Raw genomic sequence first — 17,435 nt, forward strand, 5'->3', positions numbered from 1 at the left:
GAGGAAGAGCTGGAGACGCTCCAGAACAAGAGGAATTATTCACAGAGGAGGAGAGGAGAGGAGAGGAGAGGAGAGGAGAGGAGAGGAGAGGAGGAGGAGTTTCCATCTTTAGCAGAGTGGATTTCAAAACAAGACTCAATCTGCTGAAACGTCCTCAAATGAAACGTCAATAAATCATCATGCAGTTAAAGAAGGAGACAGGTTTTACTTTATCCAACATGTCCATTAGTTTGATTGAAAAAAACATATTTTTTATGTATATATATATATATGTATATATATATATATATATATATATTATATTTTGGTCCATGTATTAAACATCATGCATGGTTTACATTTGTTAAAACAGCCTTATAGATTTTTATAATGTATTTTTCTGACCTTCTATTTATGTGCAGCTTGCAAATCAATTAGCAGAAACTCTCAGGAGATGTCTGATCCATCACACTGAACAATAATCATGCATTGTTGTCAAATTTACATAATTCTCACAAGGTTATGCAGTCCAAACCTTTATTTTAAGGACTTACTCTTACATTACTTTTCGTGCAAAATACTTCGAGATCTAACTGATATTAAGTCCTTATTTGCTAAAATAAAAGTCGTCATCATGATGCATGTTCATGAAATGCATGTTATCCCATAAAGCCGTCCGAACCAGTTGCTTCACCTTAGCAGAGCATCAACTGAGGCTCCGTTTCCATGGTGACGGTCTGAACAGAAGACCTAAAGTGGCGTCTCGTTTTCACTTTTTATTCCTCGTTTATTTGAGTGTTTTCAGGAGGAAACCTGCTGATACGGTGATCTAAAGTGTGTTAATGTGATTGGGTATGCAGCCAGGCGGCATCACTTAAAGCCATAAGAGCATCTTTGGCCATGTGGAAGTTTTCACACCACGCATTTTTATCAGCTACTCCTTCCACAAAGTTCTCCACCATCACTAGATCTCCCAGGTCTCCTCCAAAGCCGTCTGGCTCCTCCCACCAATTGCTGCATCCAGAATGTGATGGAGGTAATTCCAGATCCTTCTCTGTTCACTAATACTATCTGTACATATCCTGGACATTTGGTGGAAAGACTCCTGTAAGTTTATTAGAGCTGCCAGAGCAGCTTGAAGGTCCCACCATGGAAATAATCCACATGTTTCTTTATTTCCTGTACTGGAGCATGTATGTGAGGTAAAGGCGACGTGATGTGAGCAGATCAGATCAGAGTTTTGTGTCTTGGCGTTTTGTCGTTTTTACCCGCAAGCGTCAGTTTCATCATCAGTTTCACCAAAGTCCATCCACTCACTCATCTGCTGCCACTGTTTGTTTTTCATGGCAAGACATCAGCCTGATATCTGCTTTGTTTAATCTTAATCTCTTAATTGATATATTACCCAGGGTTACTGGAGTCTGAAAAAGTTTTTTTCTAGCACACAGAAAAAGTGAAACCATGCATTTTGTATCAAACAGAAAATATAGCAATATAGCATGCATTCAGACATATTAAGCATAATTTGTGCATAATTTCTAGGAAATGAGATGCATTTAATGTCTGTACATTCTTTAAAATGTCTCCACATTCTTTAAAATGTCTCCACATTTTCTGTTTCTCAAGTTGAAGTCTCCTCAAAGCTTAGCTGTGCAGTAAATGTGTGTTTTTATGTATGGAGGAAGCATAAATATGACACAAAAAAAGTACCATAAAGAACAAACACTGATCCGTACTGGAGACACTCCACTTTTTCCTCCTGACGTCTTTATTACTGAGATTCTGTCTGACGGAAACTCGGCAGCAACACTTTTGTGACATTTTAAACGTTTACAAGGTTTGAACAGGAAGCGCGGAGCAGATGATAAAACATGTAGGAGAGAGCAGGAGGTGAGGATGAAAGAGGGACAGAGCGAGAGACAGACTGGTGGTTCTGAGCTGACATGGCAGCTGGAGGAAAAGACATGAAGAAACAAAACCAGAGCGAGGTGGAGAGGTGGAACAGAGGAAACCGGCACAGAAATAGAGTCAGCGAAAGAACGAGTGAGTCACAAACAGCGGGGCGGTGGAATATATCTTTCCTCGCTCGCTCTGTCTCTGTTTTAAGTAACCTGCCGAGAGAAAGACGGAAAAAAGAAAGGTGGAGAGGGAATTAAAGTAAAGAATGGAAAGGTTTTGTGTGAGAGGAAAAGTGTTTCAGAGAGAAAAACACAAACAGAATGAAGTTTGTGACACATTTTGATAAATGACAGTAATCAGAAAGAGGTGGTGAAGACGGGGAAAGTGATATTAAAAAGTTGTTTTTTGTGGTGCAGAAGACGGGGAACAATCCCCCGAAAATAGAGCAAGAGACAGATATATCTAAAATAAATAACAGGAGGAACAAACAAGTCAACATCAGGAGCAATTTCTTCTAAAAAGGTGCAGAAAGGTGAATCAGTTCCCAGCAGCGAGAGAGATGCAGCTTTCTGCCAAGAACAATGGTGCATTGTTGGTGCCCCGTGCGAGTTTGGAGGTCGTTCTTCCAACCTCGTAAAGTTCATGAACACACCATCATAATGTGGAAATAACACGAATGCCACAAAGACAGTTTGATCTATCCGTCCATGTTGAAAGCTGTGTACAGCAAAGAAAAACAGATCAGACGAGCCACGAAATGTGACTTTTCAAGTTGTTGCAGCTAGGAACTAATTTTTCCAATTATTCAGAGACGTATTGAATGCATCACAGATGCCTCAGAAAATTACAGTCTGTCCTCCAGTCAAAAAAAAGAGCCGATTTCTGCCTTTAGTTGGAGGTTGGGCTAGTGGTGGATGTGTCAAAGAAATGGTGGGGTTTGTGTCCTGTGTGAAAACAAAAGTAAACCATTTTTAACTTAAGTTACGTTCTTTACATAAGTTACGTGGATCACGTTTTTTCATGTAACTAATGTTTTTTACGTAACTTGCGGCAGTCACATGACCCTTGTAACTACTTCATTTCCGGCATTTACGTACATTTATTTACTGTTTAAAGTGTCTTTTAAAACTAAACCTTGGTCAGGGTTTTTACAACATAAATCCACAGAAACTGCACCTTTTTTACAACCGCGGACCTTACGTGTGTGCTATTTTTAGAGCGCGCCATTGAACCGCCATACCTACATATGTGTCCTGAAGCGCGAGCTGTGATACGTGTCTTAATTAGTGGTTCTGTCACATGAACTCTTTTGCCGTTTATGTTGGAGAACTTGTTCGAAATTTCTGCCGACTTTTCAAGTTGTTGTCTTGGCTTTTCATGAATTTTCCCAGCTAGGAACTCATGTTTCCAATTATTCTGAGACCTTTTGAATGCAACACAAATGCCTCAGAAAGTGACTGGAACCTTGTTTCCATTAGAGGCGAATTTCAAAGCGAAATTTTGAAATTTTGTCACTAAATGTGTTTCCATTGCACTTTTTTAAAGACACACCAACTTTTCCACCCCGGTCAATCGTTTTTGTGATAAAGGCACATTAACTGAACCTTTTTTTATGTGCAAATTGAAAATGTGGGACAACAAATAACACAAAAACACCTCTTTGTTCTACAAGGTTGTCCATCATTTTGATTTCAGATACAGTCCTCTGTTCATGGACTCTACTCACACTGTGCAGTAGGAATGATGGGAGTCAGAAGCTCCTTTCATAGTGCGGTCTGCAAATGTCCCGCTATGTTGCCGGAAAGCTTTTCGCCTTAGGGCGTTCATAGTGATCCCGCCAAGTGATATTGGTGCCCTTTCATAGTGCAGTCTGGCGTCGAGGAACGAGGTGGGAGGAGACGAGTCAGTCAGAGTAGCAGAAGAGGTGTGCAGTAGCACAATGCTAACAGGCTAACAGTTAGCTCTGTAGCAGTACAGTGTGTATGTGCTAACAGGCTAACAGTTAGCTCTGTAGCAGTACAGTGTGTATGTGCTAACAGGCTAACAGTTAGCTCTGTAGCAGTACAGTGTGTATGTGCTAACAGGCTAACAGTTAGCTCTGTAGCAGTACAGTGTGTATGTGCTAACAGGCTAACAGTTAGCTCTGTAGCAGTACAGTGTGTATGTGCTAACAGGTTAACAGTTAGCTCTGTAGCAGTACAGTGTGTATGTGCTAACAGGCTAACAGTTAGCTCTGTAGCAGTACAGTGTGTATGTGCTAACAGGCTAACAGTTAGCTCTGTAGCAGTACAGTGTGTATGTGCTAACAGGCTAACAGTTAGCTCTGTAGCAGTACAGTGTGTATGTGCTAACAGGCTAACAGTTAGCTCTGTAGCAGTACAGTGTGTATGTGCTAACAGGCTAACAGTTAGCTCTGTGGCAGTACAGTGTGTATGTGCTAACAGGCTAACAGTTAGCTCTGTAGCAGTACAGTGTGTATGTCCTGCAGCAGCAAGTGTTCACTTAGCGATTTCTCTTTGTTTCCAACAAGCACTGGACACTCAACGGACAATTAACGATGCTGGTTTGTTTACAATCAGCGGTGGACACCACATGTACAGTTAGCGATGCCGGTTTGTTTACAATAAGCGTGCACAGTTAGCCCCAGCGGCTGCAGCTGTTATGCAGCTGAACAGTGATTGGATGACTGTAGGACCCAGTGGGAGATGTGTGTTAGATGTTAGATGTCAAATATTCCGTTTTGCCTCGATGTTCCGTTCATAGTGGTCCCGCTTCCACAGTCCCACCAATTTTCCGATGCTGTAACTACCTCTGGAGGCCTAAAATTGGTGGGATCAAATGTCCCGGCATGAAACCGACCGATGAAAGGTTTGAAAAGTTTATTATCTGTTGGGCAAAAGCAGACTGGCAAAACTACTAATGATAATTGAAGAGATAAAACCAAAACTGTAGGAATATTAAGGATATTATTAATATAGTGTCCCTCTTCTCAGTTGTTTTCTCTGTTTTCCCTTCTGGCCTCTCTGTCTGTTTGCCTTCCTCCAGCCTCTCAATGTTACAGAGAACATCACAGTGATGTTTATGGTCCATTTTCTCCCTTCTTCTTGTTCTCCATGCATCTCTCGACCTGCAGATTAAAGTGGACGTTTAGCCAAAAAACCTTCCCTCGTTTTCACCATTTAACCTCCGTTTAACCCACGATAAACCCCTGAAACATTCATGTGTGTGCGTGAGAGAGAGAGGGAGCAGTGCTTGTACGAGAGTGTGTGTGTGTGTGTGTGTGTGTGTGTGTGTGTGTGTGTGCTTCTGTTTGTGTTTGAATCATTTAAATGTCTTTTTTTGTCTGTGGGCCTGTGATACCTGCAGTCCTGCTAAATTATACATTAACAGTCACCTCAATAATAAATGGACTGTGTGTGTGTGTGTGTGTGTGTGTGTGTGTGTGTGTCTGTGTGTGTGTGTGTGTGTGGCTCAGTAATCCGCAGCAGCTGAATAATATATTTACCTTCATTCATGTTTTATTCACCACATCCAAATGAATTATTGTTTTAATTAATCTATCAACACATGTCCTCAATTAGAGGGGATCACACACACACACACACACACACCATCTGTAGTGTTCAGTAACTCTTTTTTACTTACTATTTTATCGTCATAAACCATTTGTTTTAGTCTCATTTCCTCATGCAGGGCTATTTTCTCCTGCGCACACACACACACACACACACACACACACACACACTGCTACCTTGGTAAAAGTATAGAAATATTAAATGTATTAGTGAAACCTTCCCTGTGGCTGTTGTTAATCTGATGCATGTTCCTGTTGCCGTGGTTCGAGGTGGAGCTGCAGCAGTTTGAACTTCTTTATATACAGTTAGTGATTCCCAACTCGGGGGTTGGGTCCCTCCAAAGGGTCACCAGATAGATCTGAGCGGCCATGAGATGATTAGAGTGAGAGTGTTGTGTTAGTTGTGTTTCCCCCTGTGGACCAAAGCTTCCCTGAGGAACCCCGGCCCTGCCAGACTCCCTTTAGACTCCCTCATTTTACTGCTGCCAGGCCGGCTCAGATACAGAGCAGGTGAACTTAAAGTTTCTTAATACAAAAACTAAACACAGAAAAGTCGCTCCAAAGGAGGAAAAACACTGAACCTATCTACACTAAAAACTAATCTAAGATAAGGGGGAAAACTAACTCAACTCTCGAAGGGAAAACTATTAAATAATAACACGACAAACTAAAAACGCTCCAAAATGGAGGAACAAAACCTGATTGGAAAAATAAAATTAATAAAATTAATTTTGCACCCAGCAATATGGTGTTTTTTGGTTTTTTTTTTTTTTTACAGAGAATGACTGTAATTCAATAATACTACACTGTTAAAAATCCCTGTTGTTTTTACAGTAAAAATGGCAGCTGTGGTCGCCAGAACTTTACCGTAATGAATACGCAGGTAATATTAGAAAATGTGCAACTTTTTCTAATATTACGGTAAAATTATATTTGCACTGTTGATTTCACGTTTAAGATTGACATTTTATTCGATATTTTACTGTATAAATAAAAAAATTCATAAAAAGAAACGCTGTTCTGTCATATAAGAACAAGAAACAAGAAAATACTTCATAAATGCTGCATAAATTAAAGATGTTACCATTAAATATTATCGTATATTTCTGTTAGAGATATGGTGTTTAGTACATTTAACAGTGAGACATTAAATACATATTACAGTGTATTTTACAGTGGAGTAATGTATTTCTTTTTTTTTAATCCTGTTTTTGGCTGATATAAACATTTACAGTGTTTCATTGTTACTGAAACTGAATTAACCCATTTATCATTTTACGTCTTTTACTTTCATAGTTTAGCAGAGCATGCACTCATTACTGAGACAATAGTTTGTTTCTGAACGTACGCCAGCAGTTTGTGTTTTCATAATCCACTGAATCTTCCCTTTCTGTGGATTCATCGTGTTTCCTATTTATGAATGTGGTCTGGAAACATACAGCATCATGCCGGTGTCTGTCGCTGTTTAATTGAATTGAACTAAATTAAATTGAGTCTATGGAGACAGTGACAGGAGTGGAAGGAAGAAGGGACGGTGAAGAAGAGAGAGAAGGAGGAACTGAATACATGGATAAAGAGATAAAACAGAGAGAAACACAGAGACTTGTGTTTGTGAAAGCCTGAGAAAACAAGAATAAGCAGCAGGATTAACGGGGGAAATAAGGAGCAAGCGACAGATGAAATATGAAGAGAGAACACACACATGAGCACTTTCCGTATTTGCATATAAATCACAAGCGTGTGCACAGCCAGATTGAATTAGTGTTAACATAGCTGTGGGTTAGCATATTGCTTTGTTTAGATTACATCAGGCCACAGAGAAATTGAATTAACCCACCGCTACGTAGCGTAGCTGCAGTTAGCATATTTCTGAGTTTAGTGGCCGGGGCAGGCTGCCCAGAAATTGAATTAGCTGGAAAGAAGCTTTGGTAGCAGATTGGGAGCAGGAGGAGGTGACCCGGGCATGTGACACCAGCCGCAGCTTCCTTTTTATTATTATTAGCTGATGTTTGCAGTGCTTTTGTGCAGCAGAGGCACCTGAACGCTCCTCTTGAGATGCATTACAAGATGCTCTTATCCCAGCATGCACTGGGCAGAAAGCTGCTGGGGCTCAGTGAGCTGTATGAGCAGAGAGCTGAGGTGACTGAAGTTCACAGCCATGACTGGAAGGACGCAGTGGAGAAATGTTGCAGTGAATGATGGACGAGTTAGAGTGTTTCTGACCTCTTCAACTCCTCGAGGACGCTAGAGCAGAAAAAACACACAATGGAGAAAGAGGTGGAGACATGAAAAGCAATAATCCAGTTTTCCTTTTCTGTTTAGGTTTGGACATATTTGAATGTTAGTTTTTTTTCTGAGTCAGTAAGATTTGGCGCTGTAGGTCCTTTGGTTATTGTCATGAACGGTGTCCAAAATATATTCTGTTTGCATCCAAATATTTTACCTCAGTTCAGCAGAGTTAGAAAAGTTACAACAGCAAAATTGAATTGATGTGACAATCAATGTACAATATCAAACCACAAATCGCAGTCTGTTTTTTTTTTTCCTTTTTTAATGTTTTTCTTGTTTTTTTTTAACCTTGTAAGCTGAAATATTCTTCCTGGAACTGGAAACCACATTTACTGCCCCGCATCTTGTCTCTACTGTAGCAGGCTCGGTTTTAATACTACAGTGAATATTTTTATATCATGTAAAACTGCAAAACGCAATGAATCTATTGGTAACATGTCAGGCTAGCTTATTATTAAAATCTATTATTTTCAAAGGGGTCCCTTGACATCTGACCCAAAGGTATCTGAATGAAAGTGTAAAAATATAAAGATTTCTGAAAATGGTTTGGTTAAATATAACAAATTTGCAAAATCTAATAAAAAGGGATTTTTAAAATACATAAAATCCACTTTTGTGTGTTTATTTTTTGATTCTCATACATCCATTAATACAGAATTAATGACGAAGTTGACAAAACCTCTTTGATTTATTTAGTGTAACTGACATAAAATGACCAAAGTTGCAGAATATTCCAGCATGCAAAGATTTCAATTAAATACTCTGAATCACAAATTTAGCAGTCACAGACTTTCAGCTTTAGTTTGTTTTGATTGAACAGTGAATGCATAAAACTAACATCAGGTGTATTCTCCAGGTTTATCTAGTTCATACACCAAAAATGTAACTGGGGTCTGCAGGAGCTACTTTTTTTTCATTCTATAGATCATTTAGTTTTTTTCTGACTTCATCTTCTTCTGCTCTAGGTCTCTAGTTTCTGGTTGTAAAGTTTCATGCGGCTGTGGTTATCTTAGAGGTCACAGCAGCTCATTTTATACAGTGAGGTCAATTTTTAAGAAAAGCTCTCACTGCAATGAAATGCTGTTCTGAAGCATAGATTTTTCTTTTTTGTAATGTCTGTTGCCTCAACTCCTCCCTCTCATATCTCTTGCTCCCATCCTCCACTCTCCCCTCCTGTGGGCGGGACTAAGGTGTGAGGAGAGAGAGGACATAGAGTCTGACAGCATATTTCCTGGTTCCCTCCCCTTTGATACACCTGTCAGTTTAAAGATGGGTGTGACCAACTTTCTATAAATAGCAAGAGCTGATGAACCACTTTATTACAGATCAGAATGCAGTTGTGCAACTAAGTCGGGTTTGGCTTTCTGTTTGCTGCATGTATTTCATGTGAAGAAAGGGAAACTCTGGAGTCATTTTCTGTTGTTGAGAGGTGAAATGGAGCAGCAAAAGAAATCAAGCAGACAAAGAGAAATTATCCTGTTTGTTCTGTCTGGATCTACTGAAGGATCTGGTGACTATTCCCTGTGGACACAACGACTGCAGGAGCTGTATTCAAACTCACTGCATGACAGACAAACCTATCTATGTAAAAAAAGTCACAGCAGGTTTATTTTATACAGTGAGGTCAAGTTTAAAAAATGCTCCTACTACAATGAAATGGCTACTACAGGAACAAAGAGTCACACCACCCCAATTGCATAAATTGGGTATGAACAGAAAGCTGGCACTCTTGTGGAACTTAATGAGCCCAATTTTATCCATAGTCTATTTTGTGTCATAAGTTGTTGCAGCAATTATTGTGACTATTTGTTGCACAGATTTGTTGCAAAATTTAATTATTTTTGACCCCTTGTGAATTCATAAAAATGGTCAAAAATGCCTTTAAATTACAACAAGAAGACATCAAACCTTTAGATACCCAACAGAAAACTCCATGCTGAGATTTGGTCTTAAAAACCTTTAGTCATTTTGGAAGCTTCTGCAAGAATTGCATTTTCTTCTCCTCTTGTATCTCTTGCTTGCATCCTCAACTCTTATCTCCTGTGGATGGGACTAAGGTGTGAGGAGAGCAGGTGAGGAAAGGAATGACGGATTTACTAACTGGAAAACAGGAAAGCACTAAAGAGTCCATCTCTGGTGCTATATTTTCTGGTTCCCTCCCCTTCAGACATCTACCATTTAGAAGTGGGTGTGACCAACTTGTAAACTGCGAGTGTTGGCAAAGAACTTTGTGGTTTCTCAGTGCAGATCAGAATGCAGTTGTGCAACATAAGAGGGTTTGGCTTCCTGTGTGACACATTTATTACTGTCAGTAAATGAAACTCTTGAGTCATTCTCTGTTGATGAGAGGTGAAATGGCGCAGCAAAGAAATCGAGCCGACAAGAAGAAATTCTCCTGTTCGGTCTGTCTGGATCTACTGAAGGATCCGGTGACTATTCCCTGTGGACACAACTACTGCATGAGCTGTATTCAAACTCACTGGGATGGAGAAGACCAGAAGATAAATTACAGCTGTCCTCAGTGCAGACAGACTTTTTACACAAGGCCTGACCTGGTGAAGAACACCATGTTGGCAGAGTTAGTGGAGGAACTAAAGAAAACTGGACTCCAAGCTCCTCCAGCTGATCACTGCTATGCTGGACCTGGAGATGTGGCCTGTGATGTCTGCACTGGGAGGAAGCTGAAAGCCTCCAAGTCCTGTCTGCAGTGTCTGGCTTCTTACTGTGAGCAACACCTCCAGCCTCACTATGAATCTCCTGCTTTTAAAAAACACAAACTTTTGGAAGCCTCTGTTAATCTTCAGGACAACATCTGCTCCGGTCATGATAAGTTAAAAGAGATTTTCTGCCGCACTGACCAGCAGTGTATCTGCATTCTCTGCTCATTTGACGACCATAAAGGCCACGACACAGTTTCAGCTGCAGCAGAGAGGATGGAGAAGCAGAAAGAGCTCGGTGAAAGTCGGCAAAAAATCCAGCAGAGAGTCCAGGACCGAGAGAAAGACTTGAAGGAGCTCCAGGAAGACACGGAGACCATCAATCGCTCTGCTGATAAAGCAGTGGACGACAGTGAGAAGATTTTTACTGAGTTGATCCGTCTCATTGAGAAAAGACGATCTGATGTGAAGCAGCAGATCAGATCCAGGCAGAGAACTGAAGTGAATCGAGTCAAAGATCTTCAGGAGAAGCTGCACCAGGAGATCACTGAGCTGAAGAGGAAAGATGCCGAACTTGAGCAACTTTCACGTACAGAGGACCACACCCAGTTTCTTCATAGTTACCCTACACTGTCAGAACTGACCGAGTCTACAGACTCACCAAGACCAAACATCTACTGTCTGCTTTACTTTGAGGATGTGATGGCAACTGTGACAGCAGCCAGAGATGAAATGCATGCCATTCTTACTAAGACATCGAGTTTATCAGTGCCAACAACCAGAGCTGAGTTCTTACGATATTCACGTGAAATCACACTGGATCCAAACACAGCAGGTACATTTCTGGTTTTATCAGAGGGAAACAGAAAAGTAACATTTGATGGAAACAATAAACCATATCCTGAACATCCAGAAAGATTCATTAGCAGACCTCAGGTCTTGAGTAAAGATGGACTGACTGGACGTTGTTACTGGGAGGTCAAGATGAGCAGGGATGCCAGAGTAGCAGTCGCTTACAAGAGTATCAGCAGATCAGGAGACTTCAATGTACATGTATTTGGATTCAATGAGAAGTCTTGGGCACTGAATTGTTTCAATGATTTCACCTTCATGCACAACAACCAGAAACTGAACATCTCAGGCCCTAAATCCTCCAGAATAGGAGTGTACCTGGATCACAGAGCAGGTGTTCTGTCTTTCTACAGCGTCTCTGAAACAATGACTCTCCTCCACAGAGTCCAGACCACATTCACTGAGCCTCTCTGTGCTGGACTTTATCTTTTGGGTCTTGATGGAGACACTGCTGAGTTCTGTAAACTCAAGTAATCATTAAAGTGGCAGAGGAAAGACTGATATCAAGTACATGGATATACAGCTTTTCATGGACAATCATATTGATCTGATCTGGAGTATCTAGTGTTTTGGGGCCTGTTTGTGTGTATATATCAATTGCAGAATCTGTAAATATGTGTGATCTTTTCAAATTATGCCTCATCTAAGACAGGAAGTGAGGAGTCCACTTTGTCTATGTTGGATTTAAGGAAAAACTGCTGAGTTGCATGGGCTTAATTATACAGGAGTCATTAAAGAGACAGTGGGTAAACTTTATAATCGATCATTTATTTAAAAATTGAACGTGTAAATCTCCTGATTCAGTCTGTATTTCTGTTTAACATATATTGCGTTTGAAACATGAGATAACATGATTTTACTGTATATTCCTCTGAATGCAACGTAAAAATTTTATTGATGTGAATGTAAATCAGCAAATTAAAAGCCGTAGCTTATTGGATATATTTAATTGGTGCAGAATCTAAAGGTTGTTTTTTTTGTGAAATTGCTATTGTAGTGAACATTGTACAGATTTTTCAAAATGATTTGGTAAAATATGACAATTTTCCAAAATCTTATAAAAATTGTTTTTTTTTAATTAATAAAATCCACTTTTCTGTGGTTATTTTTTGATTGTCATTTATCCATATAGAAAGTGAGTCAAATAAATGCTGAAGCGTTAATGCACAAAGTTGACGAAACCTCTTTATTTTAATGTATGTTTAACTGACATAACATGACTAAATTTACAGAATATTCCAGCATGCAAAGATTTCAGTCAAAGTCTCTGAAACACAAGATTTGCAGTCACAAACTTCCAGCTTTAGTTTGTTTTGATTAAACATTGAATGGATAAAACTAACATCAGGTGTATTCTCCAGGTTTATGAAGTTCATACACTAATTTTATAATGGGGTCCACATGTGTCGTATTGAGGAGATTATGAACAGTAATCTCACATGAGTGGTCAATTTAACTGACTTCTGCAGAAGCTGCTTTTTTCTTTCTGTAGATAATTTGGTTTGTTTTCTGACTTCATCTTATTTTGCTCCAGGTCTCTAGTTTGTAGTTCTAAAGATTCATGAGGCTGTGATTATCCTAGAGGTCACAGCAGCTCATTTAATACACTGAGGTCTTTTAAGAAATGCTCTCACTGCAATGAAATGCTACCCCAAAGAACAGATTTCTCATTGTTTTCAGTGCCTGTTGCTTCAACTCCTCTCTACTTGTATCTCTTATTGCATCCAGCACTCTCACCTCCTGTGGGCAGGACTTAGGTGTGAGGAGAGAGAGGCCCACAGAGACCAACTCGAAGAGTATATTTTGTTGGCAGATGTATCAACAGGGAGGGCCCTGCTTGTGCCATTAGTCTCTCATTTGTGGTTTTAAAAGTTCTTGAGGCTGTGATTATCCCAGAGTTCATAGCAGCTCATTTCATGCACTGAGGTCAAGTTTCAAAATTGCTTCATGACAATGAAATGCTACTCTGAAGCGAGAGAGGCCAATAGAGTCCAACTCTTACGGTGTATTTCCTTGTTCCCTCCCCTTTGATACACCTGCCAGTTTAAAGTTGGGTATGACCAACATGTAAACAGCTAGAGCTGACAAACCAGTTCAGTGCAGATCAGCATGCAGTTTCTTAAAACAAATGAGTTTGTTTGCTTGTGTGAAGAGAGTGAAACTCTTGGTCACAGCAGCTCATTTTATGCACTGAGGTCTATTATTAAGAAATGCTCGCACTGCAATGAAATGCCCATATGGAGCATAGATATCCCTATTTTGGAGTGCCTGTTGTCCTCAACTCCTCCCTTTCAAATCTCTTGCTGGCATCCTCCACTCTCACCTCCTGAGGGCGGGACTAAGGCGTGAGGAGAGAGAGGCCAATAGAGTCCAACTCTGACAGTACATTTCCTCGTTCCCTCCCCTTTGATACACCTGCCAGTTTCATGATGGGTGTGACCAACATGTAGACTGCAAGAGCTGACAAACCAGTTCAGTGCAGATCAGCATGCACTTTCTTAAAACCAATGAGTTTGTTTGAGGCATGTATTTACTGTGGTGAAAGTGAAACTCTTGAGTCATTCTCTGTTGTTGAGAGGTGAAATGGCGCAGCAAACAAATCAAGCAAATGAGAAGAAATTCTGCTGTTCTATCTGTCTGGATCTACTGAAGGATCCAGTGACTACTGCCTGTGGACACAACTACTGCATGGGCTGTATTCAAACTCACTGGGATGGAGAAGATCAGAAGCCAAGTTACAGCTGTCCTCAGTGCAGACATACTTTTTACACAAGGCCTGACCTGGTGAAGAACACCATGTTGGCAGAGTTAGTGGAAGAAAAGAAGACAGCACTCCAAGCTCCTCCAGCTGATCACTGCTATGCCGGACCTGGAGATGTTGCCTGTGATGTCTGCACTGGGAGGAAGCTGAAAGCCTCCAAGTCCTGTCTGCGGTGTCTGGTCTCTTACTGTGAGCAACACCTCCAGCCTCACCATGAATCTCCTACTTTTAAAAAACACAAACTTATCGAAGCCTCTGTTAAGCTTCAGGAGAATATCTGCTCCGGTCATGATAAGTTAAAAGAGATTTACTGCCGCACTGACCAGCAGTGTATCTGCTTTCTCTGCTTAATGGACGAACATAAAGGCCACGACACAGTCTCAGCTGCAGAGGAGAGGACGGAGAAGCAGAAGGAGCTCGGTGAAAGTCGGCAAAGAATCCAGCAGAGAGTCCAGGACCGAGAGAAAGACTTGAAGGAGCTTCAGGAAGACACGGAGACCATCAATCGCTCTGCTGATAAAGCAGTGGACGACAGTGAGAAGATTTTTACTGAGTTGATCCATCTCATTGAGAAAAGACGATCTGATGTGAAGCAGCAGATCAGATCCCAGCAGAAAACTGATGTGAGTCAAATCAAAGATCTTCAGGAAAAGCTGGACCAGGAGATCACTGAGCTGAAGAGTAAAGATGCCGGACTGGAGCAGCTCTCACGTACGGAGGACCACACCCACTTTCTTCACAGTTACCCCTCACTGCCAAAACTCACTGAGTCTACAGACTCACCAAGACCAAACATCTGTCTGCAGTACTTTGAGGATGTGGTGGCAGCTCTGACAGCAGACAGAGATAAAATGCATGCCATTCTTACTCGGACATCGAGTTTATCAGAGTCGACGACCAGAGCAGAGTTCTTACGATTTTCACGTCACATCACGCTGGATCCAGACACAGCAGGCAGATATTTAGTGTTGTCTGAGGGCAACAGAAAAGTAACATTTGACAGAAAAAATACATATTTTCCTGAACATCCAGACAGAATCATTCACAGATCTCAGGTCTTGAGTAGAGATGGACTGACTGGACGTTGTTACTGGGAGGTCGAGATGAGCGGGGATGCTGGAGTAGCAGTCACTTACAAGAGTATTATAAGATCGGGAGTCCTTAAGGCACATGCATTTGGATTCAGTGAGAAGTCTTGGGCACTGTATTGTAGCAGTGATTATACCTTCAGACATGACAACCACAAACTGAACATCTCAGGACTTAAATCCACAATAGGAGTGTACCTGGATCACAGAGCAGGTATTCTGTCTTTCTACAGCGTCTCTGAAACAATGACTCTCCTCCACAGAGTCCAGACCACATTCACTGAGCCTCTCTGTGCTGGACTTTATCTTTTGGGTCTTGATGGAGACACTGCTGAGTTCTGTAAACTCGAGTAGTCATTAAAGTGGCAGAGGAAAGACTGATATCAAAGAAATGTATAATAACTTCTTAAGGACATGAATATAGAGCTTTTCATGGACAGTCATATTGATCTGATCCAGAGTGTCTGGTGTTTTGTGGCCTTTTTGTGTGTGTATATCAAATGCAGAATGTGTAAATATGTGTGATCTTCTCAAATTATACCTCATCTAAGACAGGAAGTGAGGAGTCTACAATGTCCATGTTGAATTTAAAGAAAAACTGCCGAGTTGTGTGAGCGCAATTATACAGGACTCATTAAAGTGGCAGAGGGTAAAATTTATAATCAATCATTTATTTATCAGTTTAACTTGTAAATTTCTTGATTCAGTCTGTTTTTCTGTTTAATATTTACTTTGCATTTAGAGGAACATACAGTAATATCATGTTATCTCATGTTTCAAACAAAGTAAACGTTTTATTTATGTTCCCGTAAAGCAGCAAATTTAAAGCAGTAACAAGAACAATCACACTCTTTTATTTTATGGATACATTATCTAAAGTTGTTTTTTGTGAAATTGCTATTGTAGTGAACATTGTAAAGATTTCTCAAAATTGTTTGGTAAAATATGGTGAATTTGCAATATGGTTTCAAAAGGATATTTTATAAATTCATAAAATCTACTTTTTGTGTTTATTTTTTATTCTAATTCATCCATTAATATAAAAAACGAATCAAAGAAATACTAAAGCATTAATGCACAAAGTTGACAAAACAACAGCATATTTCCTTGGTCACACCCATTTTTAACTTGGCAGATGATGTCAAAGGGGAGGGAACAACATTCTATAAACTGCGAGGGCCGATAGACCAGTTTGTGGCAGATTAGTTGTGTAACAGGCTTTCTGTGTGCTCCATGTATATTTTGTTAAGAAAGGGAAACTCTGGAGTCATTCTCTTTTGTTGAGAGATGGAATGTCGCAGCAAAGAAATCAAGCAGAAAAGGTTAAATTCTGCTGTTTGGTCTCTGTGGATCTACTGAAGGATCCAGTGACTATCCCCTGTTGACACAACGACTGTATGATCTGTATGCTAACTCACTGGATGACCAACTCTTTACCCAAGGCCCGTCCGGGTGAAAGGTCACAGCAGGATTATTTTATAAAGTCAGGTCAACGTTAAAAATCTTGTATGTCTTGCTCAAATCCTCCACTCTCATCCCCTTAGGGTGGGACTAAGGACTAAGGTGTGAGGAGGGGAGGTGAGGGAAGGAATGAAGGATTTACTAACTGGGAAACAGGAAAGCACTAAAGAGTCCATCTCTGACACTATATTTTCTGGTGCCCTCCCCTTTCAGACATCTACCATTTTAAAGATGGGTGTGACCAACGTGTAAACTGCGAGTGTTGACAACGCAGATCAGAATGCAGTTGTGCAACACAAGAGGGTCTGGCTTTGTGTGACACATTAATTCATTTATTTATTTTTAATTTCCAAAATCCACTTTTGTCCGTTTTTGAGGCTGAATCATCCAATAATATAGAAATGAAACACAAAACATGTTGAAGTATTAAAGCACAAAGCCAACAAAACCTCTTAGTTAATTTATGCCTGTTGCCTCAACTCCTCCCTCTGAAATCTCTTACTCCCATCCTCCACTCTCCCCTCCTGTGGGCGGGACTAAGGTGTGAGGAGAGAGAGGCCCACATTTTCTGACTTCGTCTACTTCTAACCTGAACTCTAGTTTGTTTTACTATAAGATTTAATGAGGCTGAGATTATCCAAGAGGTCACAGCAGCTCATTGTATACAGTGAGATCAAGTTTTAAATTTGCTCTCATGACAATGAAATGCTACTCTGAGGAGAGAGAGGCCAATAGAGTCCAACTCTGACAGTGTATTTCCTCGTTCCCTCCCCTTTGATACACCTGCCAGTTTCATGATAGGTGTGACCAACATGTAAACAACTAGAGCTGACTAACCAGTTCAGTGCAGATCAGCATGCAGTTTCTTAAAACCA

The 17,435-nt window shown here is 40.5% G+C and overlaps 3 protein-coding genes across 3 annotated transcripts in view; all 3 read left to right on the forward strand.

Moving 5' to 3' along the window:
• Positions 1 to 17,435, forward strand: part of trpc5a (transient receptor potential cation channel, subfamily C, member 5a) — a 120,762-nt gene that overhangs the window by 44,328 nt on the left and 58,999 nt on the right. The gene's annotated exons all lie outside the window — the stretch shown is intronic.
• LOC131989927 (tripartite motif-containing protein 16-like) lies at positions 10,006 to 11,918 on the forward strand. Its single transcript, XM_059355305.1, has one exon. The coding sequence runs from the start codon at positions 10,057 to 10,059 to the stop codon at positions 11,722 to 11,724; it is 1,668 nt and encodes a 555-aa protein (XP_059211288.1). The 5' UTR covers positions 10,006 to 10,056; the 3' UTR covers positions 11,725 to 11,918.
• LOC131989930 (tripartite motif-containing protein 16-like) lies at positions 13,796 to 15,784 on the forward strand. The gene has a single exon (XM_059355308.1). The coding sequence runs from the start codon at positions 13,834 to 13,836 to the stop codon at positions 15,451 to 15,453; it is 1,620 nt and encodes a 539-aa protein (XP_059211291.1). The 5' UTR covers positions 13,796 to 13,833; the 3' UTR covers positions 15,454 to 15,784.

The sequence above is a fragment of the Centropristis striata genome, chromosome 17 (assembly GCF_030273125.1).
Source record: "Centropristis striata isolate RG_2023a ecotype Rhode Island chromosome 17, C.striata_1.0, whole genome shotgun sequence".
NCBI lineage: Eukaryota > Metazoa > Chordata > Actinopteri > Perciformes > Serranidae > Centropristis > Centropristis striata.

Excerpts from the sequence above, each read along its gene's own strand:
- LOC131989927 (XM_059355305.1), top strand. The coding sequence starts at position 10,057 with ATGAAACTCTTGAGTCATTCTCTGTTGATGAGAGGTGAAATGGCGCAG.
- LOC131989930 (XM_059355308.1), top strand. The coding sequence starts at position 13,834 with ATGGCGCAGCAAACAAATCAAGCAAATGAGAAGAAATTCTGCTGTTCT.